A 27,148-nucleotide genomic window follows, 5' to 3' on the forward strand; every position below is an offset into this window, starting at 1 on the left:
GTTTTTAAGAATTCAAGAACATTACATGCAATTAATAAAAGACACCTCGAGAAACCCTGTGCTATAATTTTTTTTCAATGTGTAAATCGGTATAATTATCAACAAAACTAAAGTCACATAACTAACACCATTTTGCTACCACTCTGAACCACTCTAATCAAAACGACAATTATAAACAGCTTAATCAAATGCCTGATTTAGCCCCCACCTCCCCTAATCTCAGCTCTAACGAGTTCAAAAGGTTAAATCGATTTGGAATCACTTGCAAAGGTTTGTTCATCCCGTGCGTCCAGCAGTATGTGAGTGACGGTGATAGCGCAAACAGCAGCTCTGGACAAGTGTTCCCTGTGCAAGTGCTGATAAACGATTAAGCTGAAACGATTCGATGGGATTGGAACGTTCGAAGAGATTCTGAAAAGTAGGTTTAGCACAAGTAATTTGTATTAAATTTGCTTACCAGTTTCCCGTAAAAAAATAAATGTTTTTTTTGTGCGTGTATAACGGATTATTGCATTGTGAAAGGCACATCATGGCGAATAATATCCAATGGCGTTCCGTATGGCTGATGCTGCTATTTGCGTCCACCATCGCAGCCGGTCCGGTGAAGCGTCGTTCAACGGAGGGTGAAAAGGCACTGTCCGAGACCGAAATAAGCCAAATAGTAGAATGGATCGAGCAGCGTTATCAGCAAACGAAAGCTCGCCAAACACTGGCTGCCTGGGAGTATGGCTCGAATCTTACGGAGTTCAACCTATCGAAAAAAACGAAAGCCGCTGCCGATTTCGCCGAAGTGGCTAAGGTAAAATGGTGCGAGAGCCATCTTTATATTTAAAGGCTAAGGAATGCTACCAATGGAATCCTTTCCTGTTCAATCACTAGGCAGTCGCGGAGGAATTGCAGCAGTTTAAGACAGATCAGCTAACGAATGCAACGCTGAAGCGGCGAATCAAAAAGCTTGCCAAGCTGGGCTATGCCGTACTACCGGCAGATCAGTTTAAGGAGCTGCTCGCAGCGATCGCCAGCATGGAGTCGAACTACGCTAAGGCAAAGTTTTGTGCTTACGGCGATGCGACCAAGTGTGACCTTTCGCTAGATCCGGAGCTGACGGAAATATTTGCCAACCACCGTGAGCCGGAGGAACTGAAGTACTACTGGGTCCAGTGGTACAATGCGACCGGTGTACCGGTGCGTGAGTCCTTCCAGAAGTACGTTGAGCTGAACCGACAGGCGGCACTGCGGAATAGTAAGTAGCGCGGAAGCGGTACTCGTTGGCATTTATCGTGGGTTGATCGTGCCCTTCCTAGATTTCAGCTCCGGCGCGGCCGTTTGGTTGAACGAGTACGATGATAGCACGTTCGAGCAGCAGATCGATGATGTGATTGAACAAATACGGCCCCTGTACGAGCAGCTGCATGCGTACGTGCGGTACAAGCTGCGCCAGAAGTACGGCGATAAGCTGGTGTCCCCGACCGGACCGATTCCGATGCATCTGCTCGGCAATCTATGGGCACAGACGTGGGATAACGTAGGTGTTTGGTTGTGTTTAAATGACATTGCCGTGATATTAACACATAATTTCTTACGCCAAAGATTGCCGACTTTACTACACCGTTCCCGGAGAAGAAACTTCTCGATGTTACGGATGAGATGATACGCCAAGGGTACACCCCGATCAAAATGTTCCAGATGGGAGATGATTTCTTCACCTCACTGAACATGACAAAACTTCCTCAGTACGTATTGCTGTTTGTTTTAAAAAAAATTACATTTTTTAAATATCCATTTACCAAATTTGCAGAACGTTCTGGGAGAAAAGCATCCTAGAAAAGCCGGCCGATGGGCGCGATCTTGTCTGTCACGCAAGTGCGTGGGACTTTTTCGCGATCGATGACGTTCGCATCAAGCAGTGTACGCGCGTCAATATGCGCGAGTTCTTCGTCGTTCATCACGAGCTGGGACACATTCAGTACTATCTGCAGTATCAGCATCAGCCGGTAGAGTTCCGAGGTGGAGCAAACCCCGGCTTCCATGAGGCCGTCGGTGACGTTCTTTCCCTGTCGGTATCGACGCCAAAGCATCTGAAGAAAGTGGGCCTGCTGAAGGACTACGAGGAGGATGAGCAGGTTAAGATCAACCAGTTCTACAGGGCCGGTGTGACGAAGCTTGTCTTTCTACCGTTTGCATACACCCTGGACAAGTATCGCTGGGGCGTGTTCCGTGGCGATATTAAGCCGAGGGAGTACAACTGCAAGTTCTGGGAGATGCGATCGCGCTACTCCGGTGTGGAGCCGCCGGTCGTTCGAACCGAGCAGGACTTTGACCCACCGGCCAAATATCACGTCTCGGCTGATGTTGAGTATCTGCGTTACTTCGTGTCGTACGTTATACAGTTCCAGTTCCATCGTGCGGCCTGTGCGCTGGCGGGCGAGTACGTGAAAGGTGACCCGGAGAAGACGCTTAACAATTGTGACATTTATCAGAGCACGGCTGCTGGCAACAAGTTGAAGTAAGATAGTTTAAATCCATCCAAGAAGGTAAGAAAGGGCACAACTTAACGGTGTCATTTTTATATAGGGAAATGCTTGCCCTTGGATCGTCGAAACCGTGGCCGGACGCGATGGAGGTGCTTACCGGAGAGCGTAAGATGAGTGCGGATGCTATTCTGGAATATTTCGATCCTCTCTACCAGTGGTTGTTGGAGGAAAACAAACGGCTCGGAGCGCACGTTGGCTGGACCGACTCCCAAAGTATGTGTTTAAGAGCATCTGAAGAAACAGAACGTATCTAATCTGCTTTTGTTTTTCTTCACCGTTTAGAATGCGTCTCACATCCAATTGATTTTATGGCGGCCTAAGCAAACTGCAGCGAATACTCCCTAAAAGAGGTTTGGTGATTATATTACCTTGTGTGGGTTTTTTTACGATTTAACTATTATACATGACATTGACCTTGAATAAAACATTACAAATGACATGCTAAGAGAAATAAATAATGTTTACATTTGATACTTTGCAAAGGATGTGCGACGGTACTGTAAGCCCTTAACCTTGGAAGGTGTTGTTTTGCAAGAGCTGGCAGGACAGGACGCACCAGACAAATAAATCAGGTTTTTATTGATTAACGCTCCAGCAACCGGTTCCATGCGTGTGTTTTTAAATTCTCCTGTTCGTACCGGGCCCATCTTCATTTGCGTCATTCCATTGTATAGCCTGTGGGACATTATGTGAAATTGTTTAAGCACGCGTTTGCTTGGGTACGATTGCAAAACCTTGGCCCGAAAAGTGCCCACTTTGTGTAGGACTTTACTAATCGAGTGTAATATAATGTAGAGACGAAATTAATCCCTTATGTGTTTTAGTATAACAAATGGCCACACCAACACAATGTCGCAAAATCGTTTTGCCGTAGACATTTGCCTCTCTTTGCAAACAATTATAAATTACGCGTTCCGCAACGGAACGATCGTACCGCAAATCGTCAGCCCTGATGCGAACCGTACGTGGAAGCAGATAAACATCTCGTGATGTGATAAATATCATTCTCGATTGACATCTCTGTTTTTTTTTTTTGCTTGTTGCGCCCTGTTCCTCACCAACATTATAAAGGCATTGATCAGTGTAAATGCGTTCCCTATAAAAACGGTATCAACAGTGCTGATCCATTTCAGAGCAATACTGAGCTTTGAAGTGTGAGCCAAACGTATCTTGGTGAACCGATTCCGATCGCACAGCCTGGTACCGATCGACCTGTGCTGCCAGGCGCCATGGCGTACGCAGGCCTGAAGGAAGTGTTTGTGGTGCTGGTGTTAATTGGCGTAAGGTCGACGGTCCTAGCGCTGGCCGCCAGCGACCTGAGTGAGCCTGAAGCGAGTGAACTGATGGCACGAAACTTTCTGAACGAGCTGGAGGATGATATTCTGGAGATTAACTACAACACCACCCTGCAATCCTGGAACTACGAAACGAATATTACCGACGATACGCTCGACATGCGCAACGATGCCGTTGATGATCAGGGGCGCTTTCTGAAGGTAATGTCTGGGGGGAGGGGGAGGATATCAAATCCACTCGATTACATCACCGGGGTGGATAGAACTAACGGGAGTGTGGATTAAAATTTGACGAGTTCAAATACTGGCTTCAACGAAACTGTTGTGCTCTCGTGTTGATAGAATTAATTTCGGAATCGAGCTTAGAGCCGTGACAAGGAACTTAGTGGCTGGTCTGGGCTGGTAAAGAAGTGTGGAGAGGAGTGGTCTACATTTTGCATCACTTTCGTTGAACTGGTTAGACCCGTTTTTCAGGGCGTGCTGAGTGTTGTGTTCCCTGATCTTGAGCTTCTTCTCGATGGGTGGAAACGAGTTTTTGTGGGATAAAGTGCTCCGACCGTCTCATTTCCTTCGTTTGCTGAACGTGCGTGTTGTGAGGATCATCATCAGCTGGCGTACAAAGGGGCAGGTTGGTGGATCCATAACCGGAATCGGGTAGCTCTGAGGATTTGTTTTCGTTTATGTTCTGTTTTCTCCACGCTCGAAGGAAAGTAGATCCGTTTTCGCTCAAAAATACTGCTATTTTTTGGTAAAAAGTTTATTTTGTTGTTGTTTTGTAAACTTGATAGGGCTTTTCAGCTTGTGCCTGAAAAATAAATATCTTCTCATTACGATACGGGTGTGATCGCAGGGGCAATGCCCTTATTAACTGAATAACATAATTGCATGCACAAATCGCCCACCAATCCAGTCTCCCCATCCGGAGGTCCGGGTGTCCCCCTATTGGCGTTCAACAGGCCGGTTTTCCTTCTTTCCCTGAGCTCATTCTTCTTCTATTGTTTAATGCAACGCGCCCGTAGAACACAGGCCTGGCGTATGCGATCGTTGCGCAGCTATAAGAGAGCTTTCGCCGTACTGCGTACAGTTCAGTTGTCACCCGACCGGCACCGGGGTTGGAGTGGGTTTCGAAACCGACCCTTTATACCGCAAGTACCGCGTACAGTATGGTTCTCCCGCTATTGCTGTTGCTTACGTTCGGGGCATCAATCGGTGCCACCGATCCGGAGCTCGAGCGCAACGAGCTGGCCGCCCAGCGCTACGTCATCGATCTCGAGCCAGAGATACTGGCGCGCAACAACAACGCGACCGAGCTTTCGTGGGCCTACGAGTCGAACATTACGGAGGAGGCGCTAAAGCAGCGGAACGAGGCCGCATCGCGAAATGCGAACTTTTTCAAGGTACGGATAGCTGCGGTGGAAGTAGTAGAAGGGGAAATGGCCCCACAAATTGATGCGGCTAGTTTGTATGCATGTCATTAGCGAGTTCGCGAGTTCTGACTTCAGTGTGTGTGTGTGTGTGTGTGTGTATGTGTGTGTGTGTGTGTGTGTTTATGTGTGTAAACATCGTTTATAATTGGGGGGATGGTGGGTCATCGCGCATCAACAGTGCGTTTGATAGCGATCCGCAAGGTCTTACGCGGAGACCCTCAACGAGACATTTATCGGCGCGCGCGCTTGGAGCGTGAATCTCTGTCTAGAAATTTGCTCTCTCTTCCACGGCAAACCCCCTTCTACGGCGATGTATGTCGCCGGTATGTACGCCATCTCGCGAGGGCCTGCCACTATCAGCTGAAAACTGGCTATTTTTGGAGTTACTGTAAATCACGACCCAACTGGTATGAACCACTGCGAACCGGTTGAATCAGCGGGAAACTATCGTGTATTTATTGCTTCCCGCGCTTCGCCACGCTTGTGATAACAATCGCGAGCATCATCGTTTACCGAGCGGAAGATGTTGTCTCCGGTGATCATTGATATCCGATCGTGCGGGCATAAGATGAACGGCTGGCGCCCTGAAAAAGCTCACCGCTTCCATTTGTCGTCAATCAGCGCGCTACGTTTTGGTGGATTAAACCGCTGCAAACACGATCGGGGTACGCTGATATGCGAAAGAGCAATCACTTCTTGTCACTAGTTTGCTCTCAAGCGATAAAGCACTCACGACTTAGCTGGCTCAGATCACTCAAGGTCGCTGGAAATTACGCACGTAAAAGGGGTAGTGGATCACAATTTTTGATGCTGTTTCTTTTATTCCGCGCTACCGTTCGCTCGATCCGATGCGTAGTCATGCTCTTCCCATTTGGTAACGCACGTGACCGTTTCAGAACGATTTTTTTGATAGGGCAGTTATGGTCGATCGCCTGAACACAATTCATTCGCCGACCGTACGACGGTGAGTGTGGAGCATCAGCAGGTTCGTTCGGGTGCTCCACGGGTTGTGATTTGGTGAACCCCGCACTGTTGCCTACCATGATGAGACAGTATTTTTGGTGCTGTCTAGTGTTCCTAGTGGACGGAAGTGTGGTTCATCGACGCCGTGGCGTGGCGAACGATCAGCGATCAGTGCGGGCGTATCTGGCGTCGATTGAATCGACCATTTTGCAACGCACGTACGATGAAACGAGCGCCTCGTGGGACTACGAATCAAACATCACCGACTATACGGGGGAACTATCGATGAAGGTTGCCCTGGACAATGCGGTATTTTGGAAGGTGCTAAACTGTACTGCTAAGTGATAGATGATTTGCTATATTCATCGTGAAGAATAGAGCAAACAGCACTGAAATTGTCATTCTTTTTCATCTTTCCTGTTTTTTACCACGATTTCTCCAACAGGAAGTGGCCCGTGAGTTGCGACTGTACGATTACAGCAACTTTAAAGATGCCGACCTGAAGCGCCGTATCAAGAAGCTTACCGATTTGGGGTACGCTGCGCTGGATGAGACGAAATTCTCACTGCTTGTCGATGCGATTTCGCGCATGCAGGAAAACTACGCCACCGCCAAGGTGTGCCAGTACAAGAACGAGTCGAACTGCAACTACGGGCTGGAGCCGGAGCTGACCGAGACGCTTGCAAAGAGCCGTGATCCGGAGGAGCTGAAGCACTACTGGGTGCAGTGGCACGAGGTGTCCGGCAAGCCGGTGAGGAAAGACTTTGATGAGTACGTGGCGCTGAATCGCGAGGCAGCTCAGCTGAACAGTAAGTAGTGTTTGGTTTGTGCGGAACGAGAACGGAAGTGTGTAATTTATCGAATTTATCGATTCGTTGCAGATTTTACGTCTGGTGCGGAGTACTGGCTGGATGCGTATGAGGATGACACGTTCGAAGCACAGGTTGATGCTGCGATCGAGCAAATCCGACCACTGTACGAACAGATCCATGCGTACGTGCGGTACAAGCTGAGGAAGCACTACGGTAATGATATTGTATCCGAGAAGGGTCCGATTCCGATTCATCTGCTCGGTAACATGTGGGGACAGACGTGGGACAATATTGCCGATATAACGACACCCTTCCCGAACAAGAAGCTGCTTGACGTTACGGAGGAGATGGTGCGGCAGGGCTACACCCCGCTGAAGATGTTCCAAATGGGCGATGAGTTCTTCCAGTCGCTGAACATGACCAAACTGCCATCGTAAGTCAAAAAAAAAAAAAAATTAAAGCCTGTAAGTATAAATAATATAATAAATTGATTTTCAGCACATTCTGGGAAAAGAGCATTCTGGAAAAGCCAAACGATGGGCGTGAGCTTGTATGCCATGCCAGTGCGTGGGATTTCTACAAGAAGGATGATGTGCGCATTAAGCAATGCACACGAGTCAACATGGAGGACTTCTTCACCGTGCATCACGAGCTGGGACACATCCAGTACTATCTGCAGTATCAGCACCTTCCAAGCGTTTACCGCGAGGGGGCTAACCCTGGTTTCCACGAGGCCGTCGGTGACGTTCTTTCCCTGTCTGTTTCAACACCGAAACATTTGGAGAAGATTGGACTGCTGAAGGACTACGTTGAAGACGAGGAATCAAAGCTTAATCAGTTCTATCAAGCTGGTCTGGCTAAGCTGGTATTCCTGCCGTTCGCCTACACGCTGGATAAGTACCGCTGGGAAATATTCCGTGGTGACGTTAAGCCAGAACATTACAACTGCAAGTTCTGGGAGATGCGCACGAAATATTCGGGCGTTGAGCCACCGGTTGAGAGAAGCGAGAGCGATTTTGACGCTGCGGCCAAGTACCATGTGTCGGCTGATGTTGAGTATTTGCGATACTTTGTGTCGTACATCGTACAGTTCCAGTTCCATCGGGCGGCCTGCGAAAAGGCTGGCCAGTACGTGAAGGGTGATCTGGAGAAAACAGTGAACAACTGTGACATCTACCAGAGCGCAGAGGCAGGTAATGCACTGAAGGCGATGTTGGCTATGGGCTCGTCCAAACCGTGGCCGGATGCGATGGAGGTGCTGACTGGACAGCGCAAGATGAGCGCCGATGCGCTGATTGAATACTTCCAGCCGTTGTACGATTGGTTGGTGAAGGAAAATAAGGCGCTTGGAGCACATGTTGGATGGGAGGAAAAGCCCAGTAAGTAATAATGATCGTTGCTGTTGGGTTTTCGGTAAACTAACGATTGTATTTTAAATATTTTTTTTTTGCAGAGTGCAAATCAGCTTAAATACACTACACATCCTTCGTTTTTGATCTCCAGACTATTTAAAGTGCAACTACACGATCGAGCACATGATATTGCTGATCTTCTGGAGTAGAACATTATCGTTGAACTCGTTAATAAAATAAGACACACTAAAATATTAAACGTGGAAGCGTTGTCTATGCCTTCTCGAGCAGCAAAAATGAAAAGAAACATTAATATTCTCGCGAAGCTTCTAACGAACATAAATCAATAGCATCTTATCATTCAAACAAACCTATACTTATCTTCGCAGGTATATTGTCCTATGTTATCGATGAATATGGGATTGTCCGATTGGACGTGCCTTGCATAACAATCTAAAATTGAATACAAAAATAACAAATCCTCTTATCGCCTGTCCGTAGCAAGTGCTTGTGATAAAGAAAGTAAATAAATACGTATGCAAATTCGAACGATACGTTTCAGTATCACTTGTCTAGTGCGATAGGTGCTCCAAGATGAGGGTTGTTCTGTTGGCTTCGTTAGCCATTGGGTTGGTGTGTCACGTGAGTACGGCTAGGATCCCTCGCCGTGTTTTGCAGGCCCAAGAGGAGGAAGTGTTCCAATACCTGGAGGACATTGAGCCGGAAATCTTGGCACGCCGTAATGCAGCTAGTGAAGCGAATTGGGCTTACGATTCAAACATTACAGACGATAATCTGGATGTGAAGAATGAAGTTGCTACTGAAAATGCAGCATTTTTCAAGGTGAGAGGGCATACTGCTTTGAATTGATACATGTTGCTAAGAAATATTGTCGTTTTCTTAACTTTTTGTACAGCAAATTTCGGAATACCTCTCCCAGTTCGAGTATGAAAGCTTCGATAATGAGAATTTGAAACGTAGAGTGAAGAAACTGGTTGGGCTGGGTTACTCTGCCCTGCCGGAGGAAAAGTTTACCGAAATGCTGGATGCCATTAATAATATGAAGGAAAACTACGCCAAGATTAAGGTGTGTGATTATCATGATAGCAGCAAGTGTGATTTGGCACTGGAACCGGAACTGACTGAAATCTTAGCTAACAGCCGAGATGCTGAAGAGTTGAAATACTACTGGCAGCAGTGGTACGATGCAGCTGGAACGCCTACTCGCGAAGATTTCCAGAAATACGTTGAACTGAACGGGGAAGCTGCTAAGTTGAACAGTTGAGTTTTGACGCGAGCATTAGTGTTGTAACAAATTCGAACTAATTGAAGTATTTTGTTCATAAACAGATTATGAATCCGGTGCAGATTCTTGGCTTAGTGCATACGAGGATGAAACGTTTGAAGAACAAGTTGATGCAGTGATTGAGGAACTGAGACCATTTTATGAACAGATCCATGCATACGTTCGGTATAGGCTGCGCGAGTTCTACGGTGAGGATGTGGTTTCGGAGAAGGGACCGATTCCGATGCACTTGCTCGGTAACATGTGGGCTCAAGGATGGGGAAACATTGCTGACATTACCAGCCCTTTCGGTGACAGACAGCTGCTTGATGTAACGGAGGAGATGGTGCGTCAAGGATACAACCCGATCCAGATGTTCGAAATGGGCGATGAGTTCTTCCAGTCGCTGAACATGACCAAGCTCCCAGAGTGAGTAAATCCTAAAATTCCACCATAAAAGATAAAGCTTTGTAATAATTTATTTTATTACTATTATAGAACCTTCTGGGAAAAGAGCATCCTTGAAAAGCCCGACGACGGTCGCGATCTTATATGTCACGCTAGTGCATGGGACTTTTCCAAAAAGGATGACGTGCGAATTAAGCAGTGCACACGCGTGACAATGGAGCAATTCTTCACAGTTCATCATGAGCTGGGACACATTCAATACTACTTGCAGTATCAGCATCTGCCCAGTGTGTTCCGATCGGGTGCGAATCCTGGCTTCCACGAAGCTGTCGGTGATGTTCTTTCTCTATCTGTTTCTACTCCCAAACATTTGGAGAAGATTGGCCTGCTGAAGGACTTTGTACTCGATGAAGAATCGAAGTTGAACCAGTTTTATCGCTCTGCTTTGACCAAACTAGCTTTCTTACCGTTTGCTTACACAATCGATAAGTACCGGTGGGGAATCTTTCGTGGTGATATCAAGCCCGAGGAGTACAACTGCAAGTTCTGGGAGATGCGTTCAAAGTACTCGGGAATCGAGCCTCCAGTAGTTCGTACTGAAGCTGACTTTGATGCACCGGCCAAGTACCACGTCTCGGCTGATGTGGAATATTTACGTTACTTTGTTTCTTACATCATCCAATTCCAATTCCACCGTGCTGCTTGTGAAAAGGCGGGAGAGTATGTGAAGGGTGATCCCGAGAAGACGTTGAACAACTGTGACATCTACCAGAGTGTTGAGGCGGGTAATGCCATCAAGGCTATGCTGGAGCTGGGATCATCGAAGCCGTGGCCAGATGCAATGGAGGTCCTTACTGGGGAGCGTCGCATGAGTGCCGATGCACTGATTGAATACTTCCAGCCATTGTACGATTGGCTGGTGGTGGAGAACGAACGCATTGGAGTACATGTCGGATGGGAAGAAACTGATAGTAAGTGTGAAGTCTAAGTTTATGTGTTTTAGTTATGTCTTAATGCTGTGCTTTATCGTAATATTTTCTCTTTTCAGAGTGTGTATCAGAGTAAAAAAATATGATTCGAGTGAATGAATCATTTCAATCATTAAAGTGCCGTTTTAACAAATAAAATCATAAATCTACATCGGCTTGCAGCTGACTAACTTCCAGCTGACTTTATGCCCCCTGAGAAACTGAGTCTAATCTATATATTTGTTGGTCTACTTATTTGTAACATAAAGCCGAATAGTTACATATCACTTTAGGAAAACGATCTGGGTGGGAAGAATACGCTGTTGCCTACAATTAAGTCACAAATTGATTATATGTTAGCTTGCATACTAATGAGGATTATTGTTCCTGAATTGACACATATTGCAGGATAAACCAAAAACATTTTGAATATGCCTAAGCCACTAAAGAGCTTGGTTTTCAGTGACTTGTTGGTATACACATAGCAGGATAGTCAGCCCTACTCATGGGACGCGCATTATTCTGAGTTTATACCCATATGTAACATGTTGTTAAGTCGTTAACGACTGTATCACGGAGCTGGCATAAACGGTGTGAACTATTTGATGCAGTGATCTCCAACAGGTGGTTTGCAGTTTGGTGTGCAAAATTGTTGATATCTGATAATAAAATCTTATGACAATACATATTGTAATAAGCTTTAATACATCATAAAGATTAAATTTTCATCAAGCACATCTAGAATAAGAACTAAATATATTTGATCAATAAGCTATCAACAAAGTCTACAAAAACATGTCTTCGGTGTATTTGAACTGTTGAAAATTTATCTGCAAAGCTCAGTTATCCGTGATCATAAAAAGGTTGAAAAGCACTGGTATAATGGAATGGAAATAGATGAGCGCATATGGTTGATTTATCTGATCCACCTGATCGCAAGCTTCGTTATTATAAAATCAAGTTTGTATTAGTTGTTGTTCTGAGCTTTTGTTAGGTGTTTAGACGGACTTTATTCGTCAAAACAATAGCATTAACGATGAATAGTCAAGGAATGGTGAAGATGATACATAATAGAGACAATAACCGTTCTTGCCAATATTGCAGAAAAAACAAGCCACCCAAACAAGTTTGCCCGCATATGAAGCACATCAAAAGATAAAACTGCAACACGTGCCGCAGCTCTAAGTAGCTCTCTTCCCTTCTCGATGATTAGAACCGGTCGCTCCTGAAAAGATAATAAGCTTACGTTTATTAATTTATGTATGAAACACAATCTCCTAGATGTCAATCCAGCTGCTTCTCCAATCACGACAAAGATAACATTAAACTGTATTTCGAAACCGGTCACCAATGAGCCCATCGACAAACAAGTTCATTGTCTCTGATAATGGATGAGATAACATGAAGCACACTATAAAAGCAGGTGCAAAACGGCTATTCCAATCAGTTTCGATCTACATACGAATCACGCCTCATCATAAAGATGAGAATCTTTACAACAGTGATATTAGCGTTTGCTTTAGTGTGTTGTGCCCTCGGTGGAAAGCTTGTGTCCGTTAGCGATGATGAGCTCGAAGCACGTCGCTACGTTGAACAAATAGATGAAGAAATTTTATCTCGTCGAAATGTCGGCACGGAAGCCGAATGGGCCTACGAGTCCGATATCAATGAGGACAATTTGATGGTGAAAAATGAGGTGGCTGCAGCGAATGCTGTGTTCCTGAAAGTAAGTGACGCAGATCAGTGATTGGTTGCATAAGTGATATAATGTGGGTGTGTTTTATCTTCAAGGAAGTGGCCAACACGCTAAACAAGTACGAGTATGAAAGCTTCAGTGATGAGGATTTGAAGCGCAAAATCCGTAAGCTTACTAAGCTGGGCTATTCCGTGCTGCCGGAGGATACGTTTGCCGAAATGTTGGACGCGATCAATCGAATGCAGGAAAATTACGCAAAGGTAAAGGTGTGTGACTATCGCGATAACAGCAAGTGTGATTTGGCACTCGAGCCGGAGTTGACCGAGATTATGGCTACGAGTCGTGATCCGGAAGAGCTGAAGTACTATTGGCAGCAGTGGTACGATGCGGCTGGTGCACCAACGAGAGAAGACTTTCAGAAATACATTGATCTTAATGGAGTCGCGGCAAGAATGAATAGTTGAGTGTAGATGACCATTGAAATATTAGGTTGAAAATCTATTTATATGAACTCTCTGATTACATCAGATTATGCATCGGGTGCTGAGTATTGGCTAAGCGCGTACGAAGACGATACGTTTGAAGAGCAAGTCGATGCTGTGATCGAGGAGCTGCGTCCACTGTACGAACAAATTCATGCCAACGTTCGTTACCAGCTGCGAAAGTATTATGGTGAGGATGTGGTGTCAGAGAATGGACCAATTCCGATGCACTTGCTAGGCAATATGTGGGCACAAGATTGGGCAGGTGTGGCCGATATTACCAGCCCATTCCCCGACCGTCAGCTGCTTGATGTGACGGAGGAGATGGTACGCCAAGGATACAACCCGATCCAGATGTTCGAAATGGGCGATGAGTTCTTCCAATCAATGAATATGACCAAGCTGCCAGCGTAAGCATCTTGTATCAAATCATAAGACCTTTAGATTACTAAATTAATTGCTTTTTAATCGTAGTACCTTCTGGGAGAAAAGTATTCTCGAAAAGCCGGACGATGGTAGAGATCTGGTATGTCATGCCAGTGCCTGGGAGTTCTCGAAAAAGGATGACGTGCGCATTAAGCAATGCACTCGTGTAACGATGGAACAGTTCTTCACGGTGCATCACGAGCTGGGACATGTGCAGTACTTCCTACAGTACCAGCACCTTCCAAGCATGTACCGTGATGGAGCCAATCCTGGCTTCCATGAGGCCGTCGGTGATGTTCTATCGTTGTCTGTTTCCACCCCGAAACATTTGGAGAAGATTGGACTGTTGAAGGACTACGTCGAAGATGAGGAATCCAAGCTGAACCAGTTTTATGGTTCTGCACTGAACAAACTGGTGTTCCTGCCGTTCGCCTACACCCTGGATAAGTACCGATGGGGAATCTTCCGTGGTGATATCAAGCCCGAGGAGTACAACTGCAAGTTCTGGGAGATGCGCTCGAAGTTCTCGGGTGTTGAGCCTCCGGTGGTTCGTTCGGAATCAGATTTGGATGCACCGGCCAAGTACCACGTCTCGGCAGATGTTGAGTATTTGCGATATTTCGTGTCCTTCATCATTCAGTTCCAGTTCCACCGAGCTGCTTGCGAAAAGGCGGGAGAGTATGTGAAGGGTGATCCCGAGAAGACGTTGAACAACTGTGACATCTACCAGAGTGTTGAGGCGGGTAATGCCATCAAGGCTATGCTGGAGCTGGGATCATCGAAGCCGTGGCCAGATGCAATGGAGGTCCTTACTGGGGAGCGTCGCATGAGTGCCGATGCGTTGATTGAATACTTCCAGCCATTGTACGATTGGTTGGTAGTGGAAAACGAACGCATTGGAGCACATGTCGGATGGGAAAAAACCACAAGTAAGACCATATTAAATTTTAGCAGGGTTTGTATTTTATTTAACGAATTGTATATTTGTTTCAGAATGCGTCTCATCATAGAATTGATCGTACCTAATAGATGTGCTTTATGGGAAGCAACACGTTTTTATTGCGATCATAACCAAGCAGTGCTAGCAAATACACGGTCGATGAATAAATGTCCAGTAGCTTCTATCAATGATTTTCCCAAGCTTAACAAATCCATGACTGTACCCGGGATACTTTTCCGCTCGCACATACTCAAAATACCCTCCGAACGTATTGCGCTGACCAATCAATCCACTCTGGGCGCCCTTCGGAAGTGAATAGTACGAATCAACTCCATGGGGCACGTCGCCGGTGTACAGGAGATTGTATCCACCGATGAACAGGAGCTGTTTGCTTTGAAGATTCTGAAACGTAACGATCGTTTCTCCGTTCACCAGTCGCTGAGCCAGCCTCCAGGTACTGGCAAAGCCGCTGCTCTTCGATGCCACCACGTACCGGTTGTCGTTTTCGCCCTGATCGACGATCTCGCTCGGGACCAGAAATTCATGCGTTTTGTTGTTGACGATTGCGTAACAGCACGAGTTAAGTAGGCTGCCCGAGGGATGTCCATAGTGTAGTGCTAGACAGAGCACTAGCAGCGAATACAGTGATGCTTTGTGCATGGCAGTAACACTTTGCTGTACGTACAATTGTCTCCAAAGTGGTGTATATGCCTTTGGAAACCTTCTATTTCAAGGCGAAAGGAGGAGTTTTGTTTGTATAAACAAACCGGTATAAACCGAACTATGCCAATTATTTGACATGAAACTTGTGCGCTTTGACAACAATAGCATACCGAGGCGCTTACACAAAAAAAAAAAAAATGCGATCCTTTCATACTGAGTCCCGCCATGTCGTTACTTCTAAACCTATAAATAGCGTGAATCATTGACAGCTTCATTTGCAACGAACGGCATCTCGTCCTACTTTGCATAAAAGCACATTTGGAAGAGTGTCCGGAGTGTAAATTACAATTCCAACCATAACTCTCGCACTCCCCGTAGATGGCCCTTGGCACGCGCTCGCCGGACAGTGTAACCGTTTCACGGTCACTCGGAAGAATGTTCCTGTGGCCTGGCCGATCTGGGCCTGTGTAGATGCCGCAGGGTCATAAAAATTGGTTGACAGTTTTCGTTGTTGTGACCACGACGAACGTGGAAGCACACACGAGACACAAGGGGTAGTTCCGATATTGTGGTTGTTTAAACCGCAGAAAGAATCTCATTGTTCCGTGGCGTTCCGGTGGGGATAGGTCGTTTTGCTATCACGTATCGCACATCGGCCAGGTTCCCAGCGGTTTCCCACGCGTGTAGGCCCCCGTATGCGTATGACCTGTATGTACAACGGTCTGATACGGGTAGTTCGGGCTGGGGGAGCCGGTGTATATTGTTAGTTCGTACTGGCGTTTTGCTGGGCTCCCCCTCCCTTCTTCTTTTGTGCTTTGAGTCATGCGCACCGTGAGCGGTTAGGTTTAATTTTCATTAACATGCGCTCTCCATATGCTGAATGCTTCCATTCTTATCTCATCTACCCTCGCGACCGTGGCGTGTGGAGACTGATGGAGATGGAGACGGTGGACTTGCTGGTGGTGCGTAAGTGTGCCCTCCCTGGAGTACGGTACTGACTCAACTCAAACCCACACTCACAGACACATGCTGATTCGAAAGAACGGCGGCTAGAAGTTACCATCTCCTGTGTCGTATCAGTGTCTATCAGCGGTGCTGAATGCACGGTTACCAGTGTAATTGTTTTCCATCCCCCTTTCGTGTGCAAGTGAGAACGCGACAAATGACCATGTAAGGTTGACAAGGGAGAGAGCGAGTATGCCCCACCTAGGTACTGCCGTTTCACTTTGACACTTAATTTGAATACCATTAGAGGGACCTCCGTTACACAGCGGGAGGATAGCGAACGTGCACAGAAGGGGAAATGGTTAGCGGGTTGGGTTGGAAAACAAAATTTCCCGCTGTAAACAGTACAGCACAATTGGTTTGATTGCTTGGTTGGAACCTGCTGACTTCCGACTGGGGCAGGTGTGGACCACGGGTGGCTTGCAACGTATGACGCGGAACCGATAGGATTGCAAACTCGGGAGCTTTCAGTTTCGTTCGGTAGCTCGTCGCGGATGGACAATTTCGTAAGAATCCCTTTTCGGCGGTGGAAGTACACGGTGCTGATTGTGAATTAAAGGATGAAATATTAACAGTCATCAGATTACAGGTTGCGTGTGCTCCGTTGAACTTTGTTTTATAGTTTACGCATTGATCTTGTGTTTTATTAATCGAAAGTGGTTGCTTTATTGTATTAATGAAGAAGTGTCTTAAACTGTGAAATATCTGATTCATTTTACAATTTTTTCATTAAAATATGGTCCCGAAGAGTGTTAAAAGTGTTTGAATGCTTATAAGTATAATAAAATTAGATGTATCAATGAAATGAGTTTCAGCTTTCTTCTTATTGAAGTATAAGTTATGAATTGTTTTAACGTATGCCTACAGTGTTATAGTTCATGTGGGCAGAGGAATATTTTTAAACCAAGTGAAAGTGAAAACGTAACCATTGCTGAAACCCTTACCTACATACAATTAGCATAATCCGCCCGAAAACAACGCCCTTAAATTGCCTTCTTAACATATGCACACAGCACGACATTACACAATGTTGAAGCTGCTGATAAAGTGCACCATCGGTGCGTTGTTTGCCCTACAATCGATCCATTGTGAGGCTGATCCACAGCTTAACCTTCCACCTTTGGCACCGCCGGGTCTGGAAGGGCGTCGGCCCGTGACATTTCCCAACGGGGAAGCTTCGCCGACGCGTGTACCGCTGGGTGTGGATGGTGTCGTCAGTGGGGATGGCAGTAGTGTGCATGATCGGAGTAGAAGTGAGCGGTTTGGTCCACCGTACGATGGGGATGACGATGAAGAAGACGAACGTCCGAACTATCCCGCCCAGCAACCGGAAGGACGCGCGAATGATTACGATAGGCGAGATCGTCAGGATTCGGTAAGACATCATTTTGCTTTGACGTGATGTACTAATTAATGATTGGAGAATCAAGATTTTAGTGTATTATTTCATTTTTTTATACCACTCTAGCCTTACTCCTACAACGATCGCAACAGGTACGGTGGGGATCGTGGCTACGATCGCAATCAAAACCGTGAACGATATCCAGGCGATCGTAGTCCAAATCCGTACGTTTCTGATGTAGACAATCCATTGCTGTATCGGGATGGAGGTGATCGCAATCGGAACAGGTACGTGTCCGATGTGGAGAATCCATTGCTTTACCGCGATCGGACACCGTACAACCCAAGCCGGGACGATGACGATCGTAACCGGTATAATCCCAACGCAAGGCCATATAATCCAAACGATCCTAGCTTTGGAGGACGCAATCCACCCGATCCAAACTATCGCGAGCCAGGGCAGCGTGATCCAAACTACCGTGATCAAGGGTTCCGGGAGCCAGGTCAACGGTTTCCGGGCGATGATCGTACCCGGTATCCGGACGATCCTAACTATCCGTACCGCAGCCCGGAAGAGGAACGATTCCGCATCGAGAACGAGCGGCGGTTTCGGGCGGAAACAGAAAAGCTACGCGCGTTTCTTACAGAGATCGATCGGAAAAGCTCACTGGAGTGTTCGTTGAATGTGGCGGCGCAGTGGAACTTTGAGACAAACATCAACGATGCAACGCAGGTGGAAGCGGTAAGTCACAGGGACTGGAGGAGTGTGTGTGTGTGTGTGTGTGCGCGTACGTTCTAAGGTCAAACAGAAATCCAACGGTACCCAGTAAACGGTAGCGCTTGAATGTGTTTTTGTTTTGCGAAAAGATAACTGTCGGTCGGTTGGTAGGTGAACAATTTCCCAGCTACATACCGCAGCAAAAGAGGGGAAATGAGATGTGAGAAAAACGTGGTCCGTTGTGGTTCGCGAGATTTGACATTGACATAGAGCGACGATTAGTGACATCTGGGTGGAAGGGGAGGTAGTTCACAAGTAATCAAGAAGGTAGTTTAGCGTGCGGTTGGTTTATGACCGTTCCCCTTAAGGTTGAGATAATTTAAGATGCAGAAATAAGCATTGTTTGGTTGTTGACAAGTGCATAGCGTTTGAATTTTGCCAAACAAATCAAGCGATGAAGTTGAGATTGAATGGCAAAGTTCATCTGTCGTACATTTTGCTTCTAAAAATACGGAATGTTTTGAATTGTCAAGACATTTTTAAAATGAATCTGGTTTCTCAAAGTAAAAAGTCTTAACGTTTTTCACAAAAGTTCAAGGCCAAAAGAAAAACTATCAGTACACAATGAACTAGTTCGCTTGAAACACAAACCTGACCAAATTAACAATTTAACCATATTTGTGTCACTCTTGTTTGCAGCTTGCTGCTCAGCAACGGTACAACGACTTCCAGCGCCTGCTGTGGGATCAAATGCGCCGAATAGACCAGACGAAAATCTTCGACGACAAGCTGTACCGTCAGGTGCGTCTTATGTCAATCATTGGCCCAAGTGCACTGCCACCGGATCAGCTCGATCGGGTAAGTTATCTTAGTAATCATGTGCAAAAGCGTGATTTATAATCCTAAAATCGTATTTTCCCACGCGTGCAGTACAATAGAATCGTGAACGATATGCTGGCCATCTTTAACGGTGCTACCATCTGCGCGTACGAGCAACCGTTCGAGTGTGGACTACGCCTTCAACCCCATCTGAAAGATGTGAGTGAACAAAGCGTTGGCGGTCACGTGAGAATCGTCGAATAGTCAATTACTGTGTTTTTGTTTTTGCTTTTTTTGCGTAGATAATGGCAAAGAGTCGCGATTGGAATGAGCTGCAGTACACCTGGCTCGAGTGGCGTCGAAAATCGGGGCGCAACATGCGAGATCTCTTCGAGCAGTTGGTCGACCTTACGAACGATGCTGGGCGTGTTAATAGTAAGTAGCACGGTTTTAAACTATCGATAGAAGCAGGCTGTAATTGAGGACACTTTACGTTTAATTACGTACCGTAGACTTTACTGATGCCGCCGCCTACTGGACGTTCCCGTATGAGTCACGCAATTTTCGCGAGGAAATGGAACAGGTGTGGCGGGAGATACTCCCGCTGTACGAGATGATTCATGCGTACGTGCGCCGCAAGCTGCGCGAATTCTACGGTCCGGATAAGATCAACAAAAATGCACCTCTCCCGGACCACATACTGGGTGACATGTACGGGCAGAGCTGGCAGAACATCCTGGACATTGTGATACCGTACCCGGGTCGTAGCTTTCTCGAGGTAACGCCAGAAATGCAGAAGCAGGGCTACAATCCGCTGGTTATGTTCCAGATCGCGGAAGAGTTCTTCGTGTCGATGAATATGTCCGCAATGCCACCGGACTTTTGGGCGTCGTCCATCCTGACGCAACCGCCAGACCGACCGATCCTGTGCCAACCGTCATCGTGGGACTTTTGCACCGGAAAGGACTACCGCGTCAAGATGTGTACGCAGGTGACGCACAAAGATTTCATTACCGTGCACCACGAGCTGGCGCACATACAGTACTTTCTGAACTATCGTAACAATCCGAAGGTGTTCCGCGATGGAGCTAATCCAGGTAAGGGGCCACGGGGGAAAGCGACACGCCAGACCAGACCATTGCCAGACGGTTTAATTATGTGCGCTGTTTTATTGATGCAGGTTTCCATGAAGCGATCGGTGATGCAATCTCGCTCTCTGTCGCCTCGCCGAAGCATTTGCAAAATCTGGGCCTCGTCCAGAAGTCCGTCGATGATACGGCGCACGACATAAACTTCCTGTTTTCGCTCGCGATGGAAAAGGTAGTGTTTTTACCGTTTGCGCTCGCCCTTGAAGCGTGGCGGTATGACGTCTTCAGCAAGCGCGTCCGCAAGGAGCAGTACAACTGCCACTGGTGGCTGCTGAGGTAAGTTGTTTGCGATGGAACCATGAAAGGAAAATTGTTGTGGAAGTGGAGCTTGGTATGCTTTTTCATCTCCCGGTAGTGGACTAATTGGCCTTAACTGCTCTCTATTTTCATTCCAATCGTGTGCTCGCTTGTAGGGAGGAGTATGGCGGCGTTAAACCACCGGTGCTTCGGTCCGAACTTGACTTTGACCCTGGTGCAAAGTATCACGTGGCAGCAAACATCCCGTACATCAAGTAAGTGCATTTTTTGTTTTAAATTATTTCAATGTAATGCTATGATTGTGTGTTTCCATCATTTCTAAAGATAGTGGTTCATGTGTATTATTCAGTACAGAGCAATTAATTTTATTAATTGTTAATTTCATACGGTAGCTCTACAGTGTATCTGTTAATGGTTAATGGATAATGGTCCTAATGGTTTGTAATAATTGCAAACTTGTAAAAATCTTTCGGCAGTTGATTCAACACCTTTGTTGGATATTCTTACATTTTAATATCTAATGAATATTCCATTTATTCTTCTTCTTCTTCTTTTTGGCACAACAACCGCTGCCGGTCAAGGCCTGCCTGTACCCACTAATGAAGTGGGCTTGGCTTTCAGTGACTTTTTTTTTGTTACCGTAGCAGGATAGTCAGTCCTACGTATGGGGGCCCGGTCTATTCGGGGCTTGAACCCATAACGGGCATGTTGTTAAAGTCGTTTGAGTTGATGACTGTACCACCAGACTGACAATTCCATTTATTACTGACACTTAATACCACTTAATACCTTAATACATTAATACTGTTGCAAACTATTGCAACAGCACTCTTTCTTTCGCCCGTAGTAGTATTAGGTATTAAAAAACAAGCGTTGTCTTAAGTAGTCTATATTATTATTTTATTGCGACGCTAAAAATCAATCACTTGACTCGGGCTACCGCGAAAGAGTGGCCTTCGGTCATTGCCTTAGCCACGACGTTCGGGAGCCTTTGAGCGATCGGGAATATTCGGCTCGATCGGTATCAGATGCTTCCCACATTACGCGTTTGTACCGCGCTCTGTCGGGAATCACGGTAGATAACACCGACAGATCGAATCTAACGTTAATTATTATTAACAAATACACTTAATACCATTAAATGCCCATTCAGTGCACATCGGCCGAGCGAGTCCTCCAAACTCCCGAATCACTATTATCTTATAATGCACCAATTTGTCATATACAATGAAGTCCGTTTAAATTCTTCACCGAATACGTTTATTGCTCATTAAAAAGTGTTTATATATAATGTAAATAAGTATTGGTAAATACACAAAAATTAAACATATTTTAGAAATGATTTTTGTGTAATATTGGCTTTTACGGTACTAGTCAGCTGTTTTGTATGGAGTTTGACACTCGGCGGCTGAAATCATGTTAAAACTCCATACAAAACAACACTCAAAACTAGCCTTAGTATTTCAGTTTAGATAATTTCAGCCTGAAACATATGTAAAAAAAGGATAGCTCATAAAAAATTGATGAAAAATAGTTTTGATCGACATTTGTTAGTTAAAAAAAGGAACTTTTATTCATTTAAAACAAAAAAAGAAAACAAAACAATTTTTAAATCTATCTATTTTGTACACAATTGCTCAAAATCCAAAATGACGGACCGTAACTGTCCAATGAATACAACCCGGATGATGTTTATTGTTCCACTGACAGTGAATTACTGGGTAGTAAACATGAACAACAGTTTTTATTCAGGAGGGACGGCTGTATTGCTAACATTTCATTTGTACTAATATCCTATTTTCATTTAGAAGGAACGGCTTCAGTGGTATTGCTTAAAGATGCACAAGTTATCCGTCTTTATAATGATACACAAATACGAATACAATGTAAAATACCGTATATTGAAAACTGGCGTTCTAACTGTAAAATTTTAGAAATATTTTCTTCAGGCTGGTACTGAGGGGGCGCCTACAAAAATAGCGTTTACTGTTTCGATTCCGAATATAAAATAGCGTTTTCTTTATTCGATTTTATTTTGTTTGTCACTTGGACGTATAATCGCTTTTTTAAATTCTCGCGATTTTCTCCATTTTTCCTGTTTCATTTCATAGCTTAAACATCTAACAGTTCGTTGGGATGTTATAATTGTTCCAGCATCGTATTTGAGAATGAATAACATGTGGTAAAAAACACCAAAATCGGATAGACGGGTAAAAACCATTGAATTGCAATGCAATTTATCAAAAAGTAATGATGATAATTACATAAATGACTATTTTTGCTATTGAAATAATTAATTTAAACAGTATAACTGTTAAAATGTTGTAAAACTAAGTGTAAAAAAGTGTATTTTTTTAAACTAATGAATAGTTTATGACGGAGGTCGTAATACACTCTAAAATACGGTAAGATTAAAAAATTATTACAAGATTGACTATTATTGGTCTTTGTCTGTTGCGTTCAAAACAGCAAATTCTTTGACATTGTTTGTATAGGTACATTTTGTTTACTTGGGGCAGTCCAAATGGAAATTGAACTGCAGTCAAGTATTATCTCATCACACCAGCCTCGAAAGTGTTCAACTGAACATTCAAAACTTATATTGTTTTATACATTACTTACATCAATAACTGTACCATATGGAAATCCTTAACATTTGAATTACGCTTTTTGCAGCATACATATCTAATTTTATGTGAGCAAAAGTAGTAAATCTACCCTTGCTCCCTCGCAAATACAGCTACCCTTGAGGGTGATGGTGATGTAACTCATCAGCAATCATTAAGTAGCGATCTCGATGATGAATCTTAAAGCAAAGTTACTTTATACTTACTTACTTACTTACTTATCCGGCACTACAACCGCTTTGCGGTCTTGGCCTGCCTCAGGAGTGTCCGAAACCGCTCACGGTCTCGCGCCTTCGTCTGCCAGTCCGTTATCCCGGCCTTAATGGCGGACGCCTCCACGCCATCTTGCCACCTCAATTTGGGCCTACCACGCCTCCTCTGTCCTTGTGGACGGCCTAAAAAGACTTTACGGGCTGGGTCGTCCGTTTCCATGCGTATAACATGGCCAGCCCACCGGAGCCTGGCGAGCTTTATACGCTGTACGACAGTGAGGTCGCCGTACATCTCGTATAGCTCGTCATTATAGCGGCTCCTCCATTGTCCTTCCACACATACGGGGCCAAGTATCCTTCTGAGCATCTTCCTCTCGAACGCGGCTAAGAGGGTTTCGTCAGATTTGGACAGTGTCCATGTCTCAGAGGCGTATGTGAGTACTGGTACTATATAGGTACTATATAGTCCCAGCTTCGTCCGTCGCGACAGGTTCTTTGAGGTAAACTGCTTTTTCAGGCTGTAGAATGACCGGTTGGCAGCCAGCATCCTTGCGCGCAACTCAGCTTCCATGCTGTTGTCGTTGCTGACCTTTGACCCAAGATAGGTGAATTGTGGGACGACTTCAAAAGTGCGTTCACCTATCTGTACGTCACACCTACGTAGATTCGGATTATTTATTGGTAGGTCCGCTGATGTTGCCACCATCAGTTTGGTCTTTGCCTCGTTTATCTGGAATCCGAGGCTCTCTGCCGCCTGCTCAATCCCTTGGTAGGCTTCTGCTACATAGGAGAGCCGCAGACCAATGATGTCTATATCATCAGCGTATGCCAGGATCTGGGTTGACTTATAGAAGATGGTTCCCGTAGTCTCCACCCTCGAGTCGCGGATGGCCCTCTCTAGCGCCAAGTTGAATAGGAGACAGGCAAGCCCGTCCCCCTGGCGCAGACCTTTGGTGGTAGCAAAAGGTCCTGAGAGTTTTCCATCCACCCTCACCTGGCATGTGACGTTGGTCATAGTCATTCTAACTAGCCTTATCAGTTTGGCCGGGATTCCAAATGAGCTCATAGCGTCGTACAGTTTTACCCTGGCTATGCTATCGTATGCGGCTTTGAAGTCTATGAAGAGATGGTATGTGTCGTTTTTGTATTCAGCCATCTTCTCCAAGATCTGCCGCATGGTGAAGATCTGATCAGTGGTTGATTTTCCGTTTCGGAATCCTCTTTGATAGTTTCCTACTATCTCTTCGACGTGCGGGACAAGGCGATCCTGAAGGATCAGGGAGAATATTTTATAGGCGGTATTCAACACCGTCAAGCCGGTCTAATGGTACAGTCGTCAACTCGTACGACTTAACAACATGCCCGTCATGGGTTCAAGCCCCAAATAGACCGTGCCGCCATACGTAGGACTGACTATCCTGCTATGGGGGGAAATCAATAAGTCACTGAAAGCCAACCCCACAAGTGTGTTGGCAGGCCTTGACCGGCATCGGTTGTTGAGCCAAAGAAGAAGAAGAAGATTCAACACCGTAATACCCCTGTAGTTGTTGCAGTCCAACCTGTCTCCCTTCTTGTATACGGGGTAGATGATGCCGAGATTCCAATCACAAGGCATCGATTCGCTATCCCACACCTCAGTAACAATTTGATGAATCTCGTTTTCTAGTCGTGCACCTCCATTCTTGACCAGTTCAGCTGCAATTCCGTCGGTTCCGGGTGCCTTGTTATTTTTCAGCCGACGGATAGCCTTTCGCGTTTCTTCTATGCTAGGTGGCAGTAGCATGACACTATCTGCTAGTGGCGCTTCTAGCTGTTCGTTTAACTGGTCGTTGAGTAATTCATCAAAGTACTGAGCCCACCGCGAGAGGACCTCTGGCTGGTTACTAACCAGATCTCCATCCTTGTTGCGACAGCAGGTTACCTTAGGTACCACGTTGTTTCGGTGACCTGCTATCGCTTGGTAAAACTTTCGTGTCGGTCCGTACGCCTCTCTGGTTTGCTCGAGTTCCCGCATGTTTTGCTCTTCCAAAGCATGCTTCTTAGAGCGGTGAACTCGTTTCTCTTCGCGTCTGAGCCGTGAATATTCCTCTGCGCATGCCCGCGTTCTATGCCGTTGCTGCATTGCTCGGTATGCAGTATTCTTACGTTCGGTCACTTGTCTGCATTCATCGTCGAACCAGCCAGATTTGGTGTTGCCACGACGTGGTGGGAGTATATTTCTTGCACAGTTTATTATTTTTGTTTTTAGAGCGTTCCACCTCTCGCTCGTAGTTTCATATCTGTTTTCTGGTAGTAGAGACTCGTCTAAAGCGGCTTTGAATTCCTGTTGGACAGTAATGTCCCTTAGAGAGTCCGTGTTGAGCCGAGGCTGCGTGTTTTCTCCGCCCCCATTGGTGCGGGGGCGGGCGATTCTACAACGTATCACTAAGCCAACCAAGTAGTGATCGGAATCGATATTGGCTCCTCGATAAGTTCTGACGTTTAACAGGCTCGACTGTCGTCGGCGGCTTATTAACACGTGGTCGATCTGGTTGAAGGATTCGCCATCCGGGTGCGCCCACGTCATTTTGTGGATGTCCCTCCGCGCAAATTTGGTACTTCCTACAACCAGATAGTTCGCTGCGGCGAACTGGACCAATCTACTACCATTATCGTTACTGTGCTCATGCAGACTGTGACAGCCAGTGTATTGGCGGTACAGAGTTACAAAGTTACTTTATACAGGTAAAAAAAAGTTTTATTCATGGAGTTTATGTATTGGTCTTAATCTTATGTTGTCCTATTGACTATCTGTATGTAACAAAAAAAAATAATCCCCACTATGGAAAAAAATCATGATCGATTTTTACACATTTATACTGTTTCTGAATTGTTGTGCTCGTTTCCAATGCCAAATTTTAGCAAATAAAAGAACCTCACCAATTATAAAGTCATTAATATCCCTTTCAATTAAGCAAACTGTACACCAAACCGTGTATTAGTAGAGTGATGCATGGAAAGAAAACACGGAGGTTTTGTAACTCCGACCGGCCGTGCTTAATCCGCTCAGAAACTCGATCTCGTTTCGAAACGACGGAGTATACAAGACCGGGCGAGCTGTCAAAAATGATCATTTTGCTCACCGATTGCCGGAGCACCGACCGACGGCCAATACACCTCCCCCCCCTCCTCTCCGTTATTCCTTGCGAAAGCTTTCCACCCGTCCAGGGGAATGGTTTCGTGGCGCAGCAGCGCGCTGCACTGTAGGATTTCCCTTTTACTCGGCCCGCGCTAAACGGGTTATTACCGTATACGATGCGCATCGGTACGCTCATGTCTGGATGGGTTGCATCAACCATCCGCCGCTGCATGTGCATACACTTTCTCGTCCATACGTTGGCGTATGGCGGTGCCGCGTTACAAAACCCGATCGCTACCGGGCTTCTTGAATTCGCGCAATCGCCACATCGATGTCTAACATTTGCTCATTATCTTGGGCAAAATTGCTCCTGCGCTCGATAGGTAAAGTGTGAGCAAGAGAGGCGCAGAGAGGTGTGCTGCGTGTGCGTGCTGCGGCCAAAATTTCAACATTTCGCCTCACTGACCAAACTGTTACGCCCGATGGGGGCAAATTGATAGGAAGTTTTAGTGAATCATAGCTATACGGTACGGTATTGCTTCATAGTTAGGTTGAAATGGGTGCAATTTGGTAGAGCTTGAAGGTTCCGGATTAAAATTGAAGCAACCACGGGGCGATAAGTGAGACGAGAAAGAGAGATAGGTAAAAAAA

At 45.7% G+C, this 27,148-nt stretch overlaps 4 protein-coding genes across 13 annotated transcripts in view; all 4 read left to right on the plus strand.

The window, feature by feature from the left end:
* The first annotated feature begins 279 nt into the window (after positions 1–279).
* Positions 280–8,642, plus strand: LOC121597597 (angiotensin-converting enzyme-like). 5 transcript variants are annotated; one of them, XM_041923473.1, is made up of 11 exons: positions 288–418; positions 523–799; positions 880–1,243; positions 1,305–1,525; positions 1,591–1,733; positions 1,799–2,239; positions 4,992–5,226; positions 6,665–7,028; positions 7,101–7,464; positions 7,530–8,410; positions 8,485–8,642. In XM_041923473.1, the coding sequence occupies exons 2-11, from the start codon at positions 530–532 to the stop codon at positions 8,499–8,501; spliced, it is 3,300 nt and encodes a 1,099-aa protein (XP_041779407.1). In that variant the 5' UTR covers positions 288–418; positions 523–529; the 3' UTR covers positions 8,502–8,642. The 5 variants fall into 5 exon arrangements, with proteins under 5 accessions (XP_041779404.1, XP_041779403.1, XP_041779407.1 ...); XM_041923470.1 differs by lacking the exons at positions 4,992–5,226; positions 6,665–7,028; positions 7,101–7,464; positions 7,530–8,410; positions 8,485–8,642 and adding exons at positions 2,575–2,747; positions 2,817–3,005 and having other exon boundaries at positions 280–418; positions 505–799; positions 1,799–2,506; XM_041923469.1 differs by lacking the exons at positions 4,992–5,226; positions 6,665–7,028; positions 7,101–7,464; positions 7,530–8,410; positions 8,485–8,642 and adding exons at positions 2,575–2,747; positions 2,817–3,005 and having other exon boundaries at positions 280–418; positions 1,799–2,506.
* Positions 8,643–8,925: 283 nt separating this feature from the next.
* On the plus strand, positions 8,926–11,279 carry LOC121597598 (angiotensin-converting enzyme-like). The gene is made up of 5 exons (XM_041923474.1): positions 8,926–9,226; positions 9,300–9,663; positions 9,734–10,097; positions 10,167–11,047; positions 11,125–11,279. Exons 1-5 carry the CDS (start codon positions 8,978–8,980, stop codon positions 11,139–11,141), a joined length of 1,875 nt encoding a protein of 624 aa, XP_041779408.1. The 5' UTR covers positions 8,926–8,977; the 3' UTR covers positions 11,142–11,279.
* A 1,216-nt stretch (positions 11,280–12,495) lies between these two features.
* LOC121597600 (angiotensin-converting enzyme-like) lies at positions 12,496–14,779 on the plus strand. The gene is made up of 5 exons (XM_041923475.1): positions 12,496–12,770; positions 12,836–13,199; positions 13,269–13,632; positions 13,697–14,577; positions 14,642–14,779. The coding sequence occupies exons 1-5, from the start codon at positions 12,528–12,530 to the stop codon at positions 14,656–14,658; spliced, it is 1,869 nt and encodes a 622-aa protein (XP_041779409.1). The 5' UTR covers positions 12,496–12,527; the 3' UTR covers positions 14,659–14,779.
* Positions 14,780–14,878: 99 nt separating this feature from the next.
* LOC121597596 (angiotensin-converting enzyme) overlaps positions 14,879–27,148 on the plus strand; it is a 76,776-nt gene continuing 64,506 nt past the window's right edge. Inside the window, exons 1-9 of one of the 6 annotated variants that reach the window (XM_041923462.1) lie at positions 14,879–16,912; positions 17,072–17,631; positions 17,725–18,339; positions 19,015–19,173; positions 19,246–19,353; positions 19,437–19,569; positions 19,647–20,231; positions 20,315–20,558; positions 20,696–20,794. In XM_041923462.1, the coding sequence (XP_041779396.1) occupies positions 17,260–17,631; positions 17,725–18,339; positions 19,015–19,173; positions 19,246–19,353; positions 19,437–19,569; positions 19,647–20,231; positions 20,315–20,558; positions 20,696–20,794 (2,315 nt within the window). In that variant the 5' untranslated portion in view covers positions 14,879–16,912; positions 17,072–17,259. The remainder of the gene's footprint in view (positions 16,913–17,071; positions 17,632–17,724; positions 18,340–19,014; positions 19,174–19,245; positions 19,354–19,436; positions 19,570–19,646; positions 20,232–20,314; positions 20,559–20,695; positions 20,795–27,148) is intronic. The other 5 variants (XM_041923463.1, XM_041923466.1, XM_041923464.1 and 2 more) reach the window with 5 other exon arrangements.

This window comes from Anopheles merus, chromosome 3R (assembly GCF_017562075.2).
Source record: "Anopheles merus strain MAF chromosome 3R, AmerM5.1, whole genome shotgun sequence".
NCBI classification, from domain to species: Eukaryota; Metazoa; Arthropoda; class Insecta; order Diptera; family Culicidae; genus Anopheles; species Anopheles merus.

What these genes read in the sequence shown, in the direction of transcription:
- LOC121597598 (XM_041923474.1), top strand. Translation starts at nt 8,978, where the DNA reads ATGAGGGTTGTTCTGTTGGCTTCGTTAGCCATTGGGTTGGTGTGTCAC. An exon ending in GGAAGCTGCTAAGTTGAACA is followed by an intron (nt 9,664 to 9,733) that starts GTTGAGTTTTGA and finishes GTTCATAAACAG; the next exon opens with ATTATGAATCCGGTGCAGAT. An exon ending in AACATGACCAAGCTCCCAGA is followed by an intron (nt 10,098 to 10,166) that starts GTGAGTAAATCC and finishes TTACTATTATAG; the next exon opens with AACCTTCTGGGAAAAGAGCA.
- LOC121597597 (XM_041923473.1), top strand. Translation starts at nt 530, where the DNA reads ATGGCGAATAATATCCAATGGCGTTCCGTATGGCTGATGCTGCTATTT. An exon ending in ACAGGCGGCACTGCGGAATA is followed by an intron (nt 1,244 to 1,304) that starts GTAAGTAGCGCG and finishes TGCCCTTCCTAG; the next exon opens with ATTTCAGCTCCGGCGCGGCC. An exon ending in GGGCACAGACGTGGGATAAC is followed by an intron (nt 1,526 to 1,590) that starts GTAGGTGTTTGG and finishes CTTACGCCAAAG; the next exon opens with ATTGCCGACTTTACTACACC.
- LOC121597600 (XM_041923475.1), top strand. Translation starts at nt 12,528, where the DNA reads ATGAGAATCTTTACAACAGTGATATTAGCGTTTGCTTTAGTGTGTTGT. An exon ending in CGAATGCTGTGTTCCTGAAA is followed by an intron (nt 12,771 to 12,835) that starts GTAAGTGACGCA and finishes TTTATCTTCAAG; the next exon opens with GAAGTGGCCAACACGCTAAA. An exon ending in AGTCGCGGCAAGAATGAATA is followed by an intron (nt 13,200 to 13,268) that starts GTTGAGTGTAGA and finishes TGATTACATCAG; the next exon opens with ATTATGCATCGGGTGCTGAG.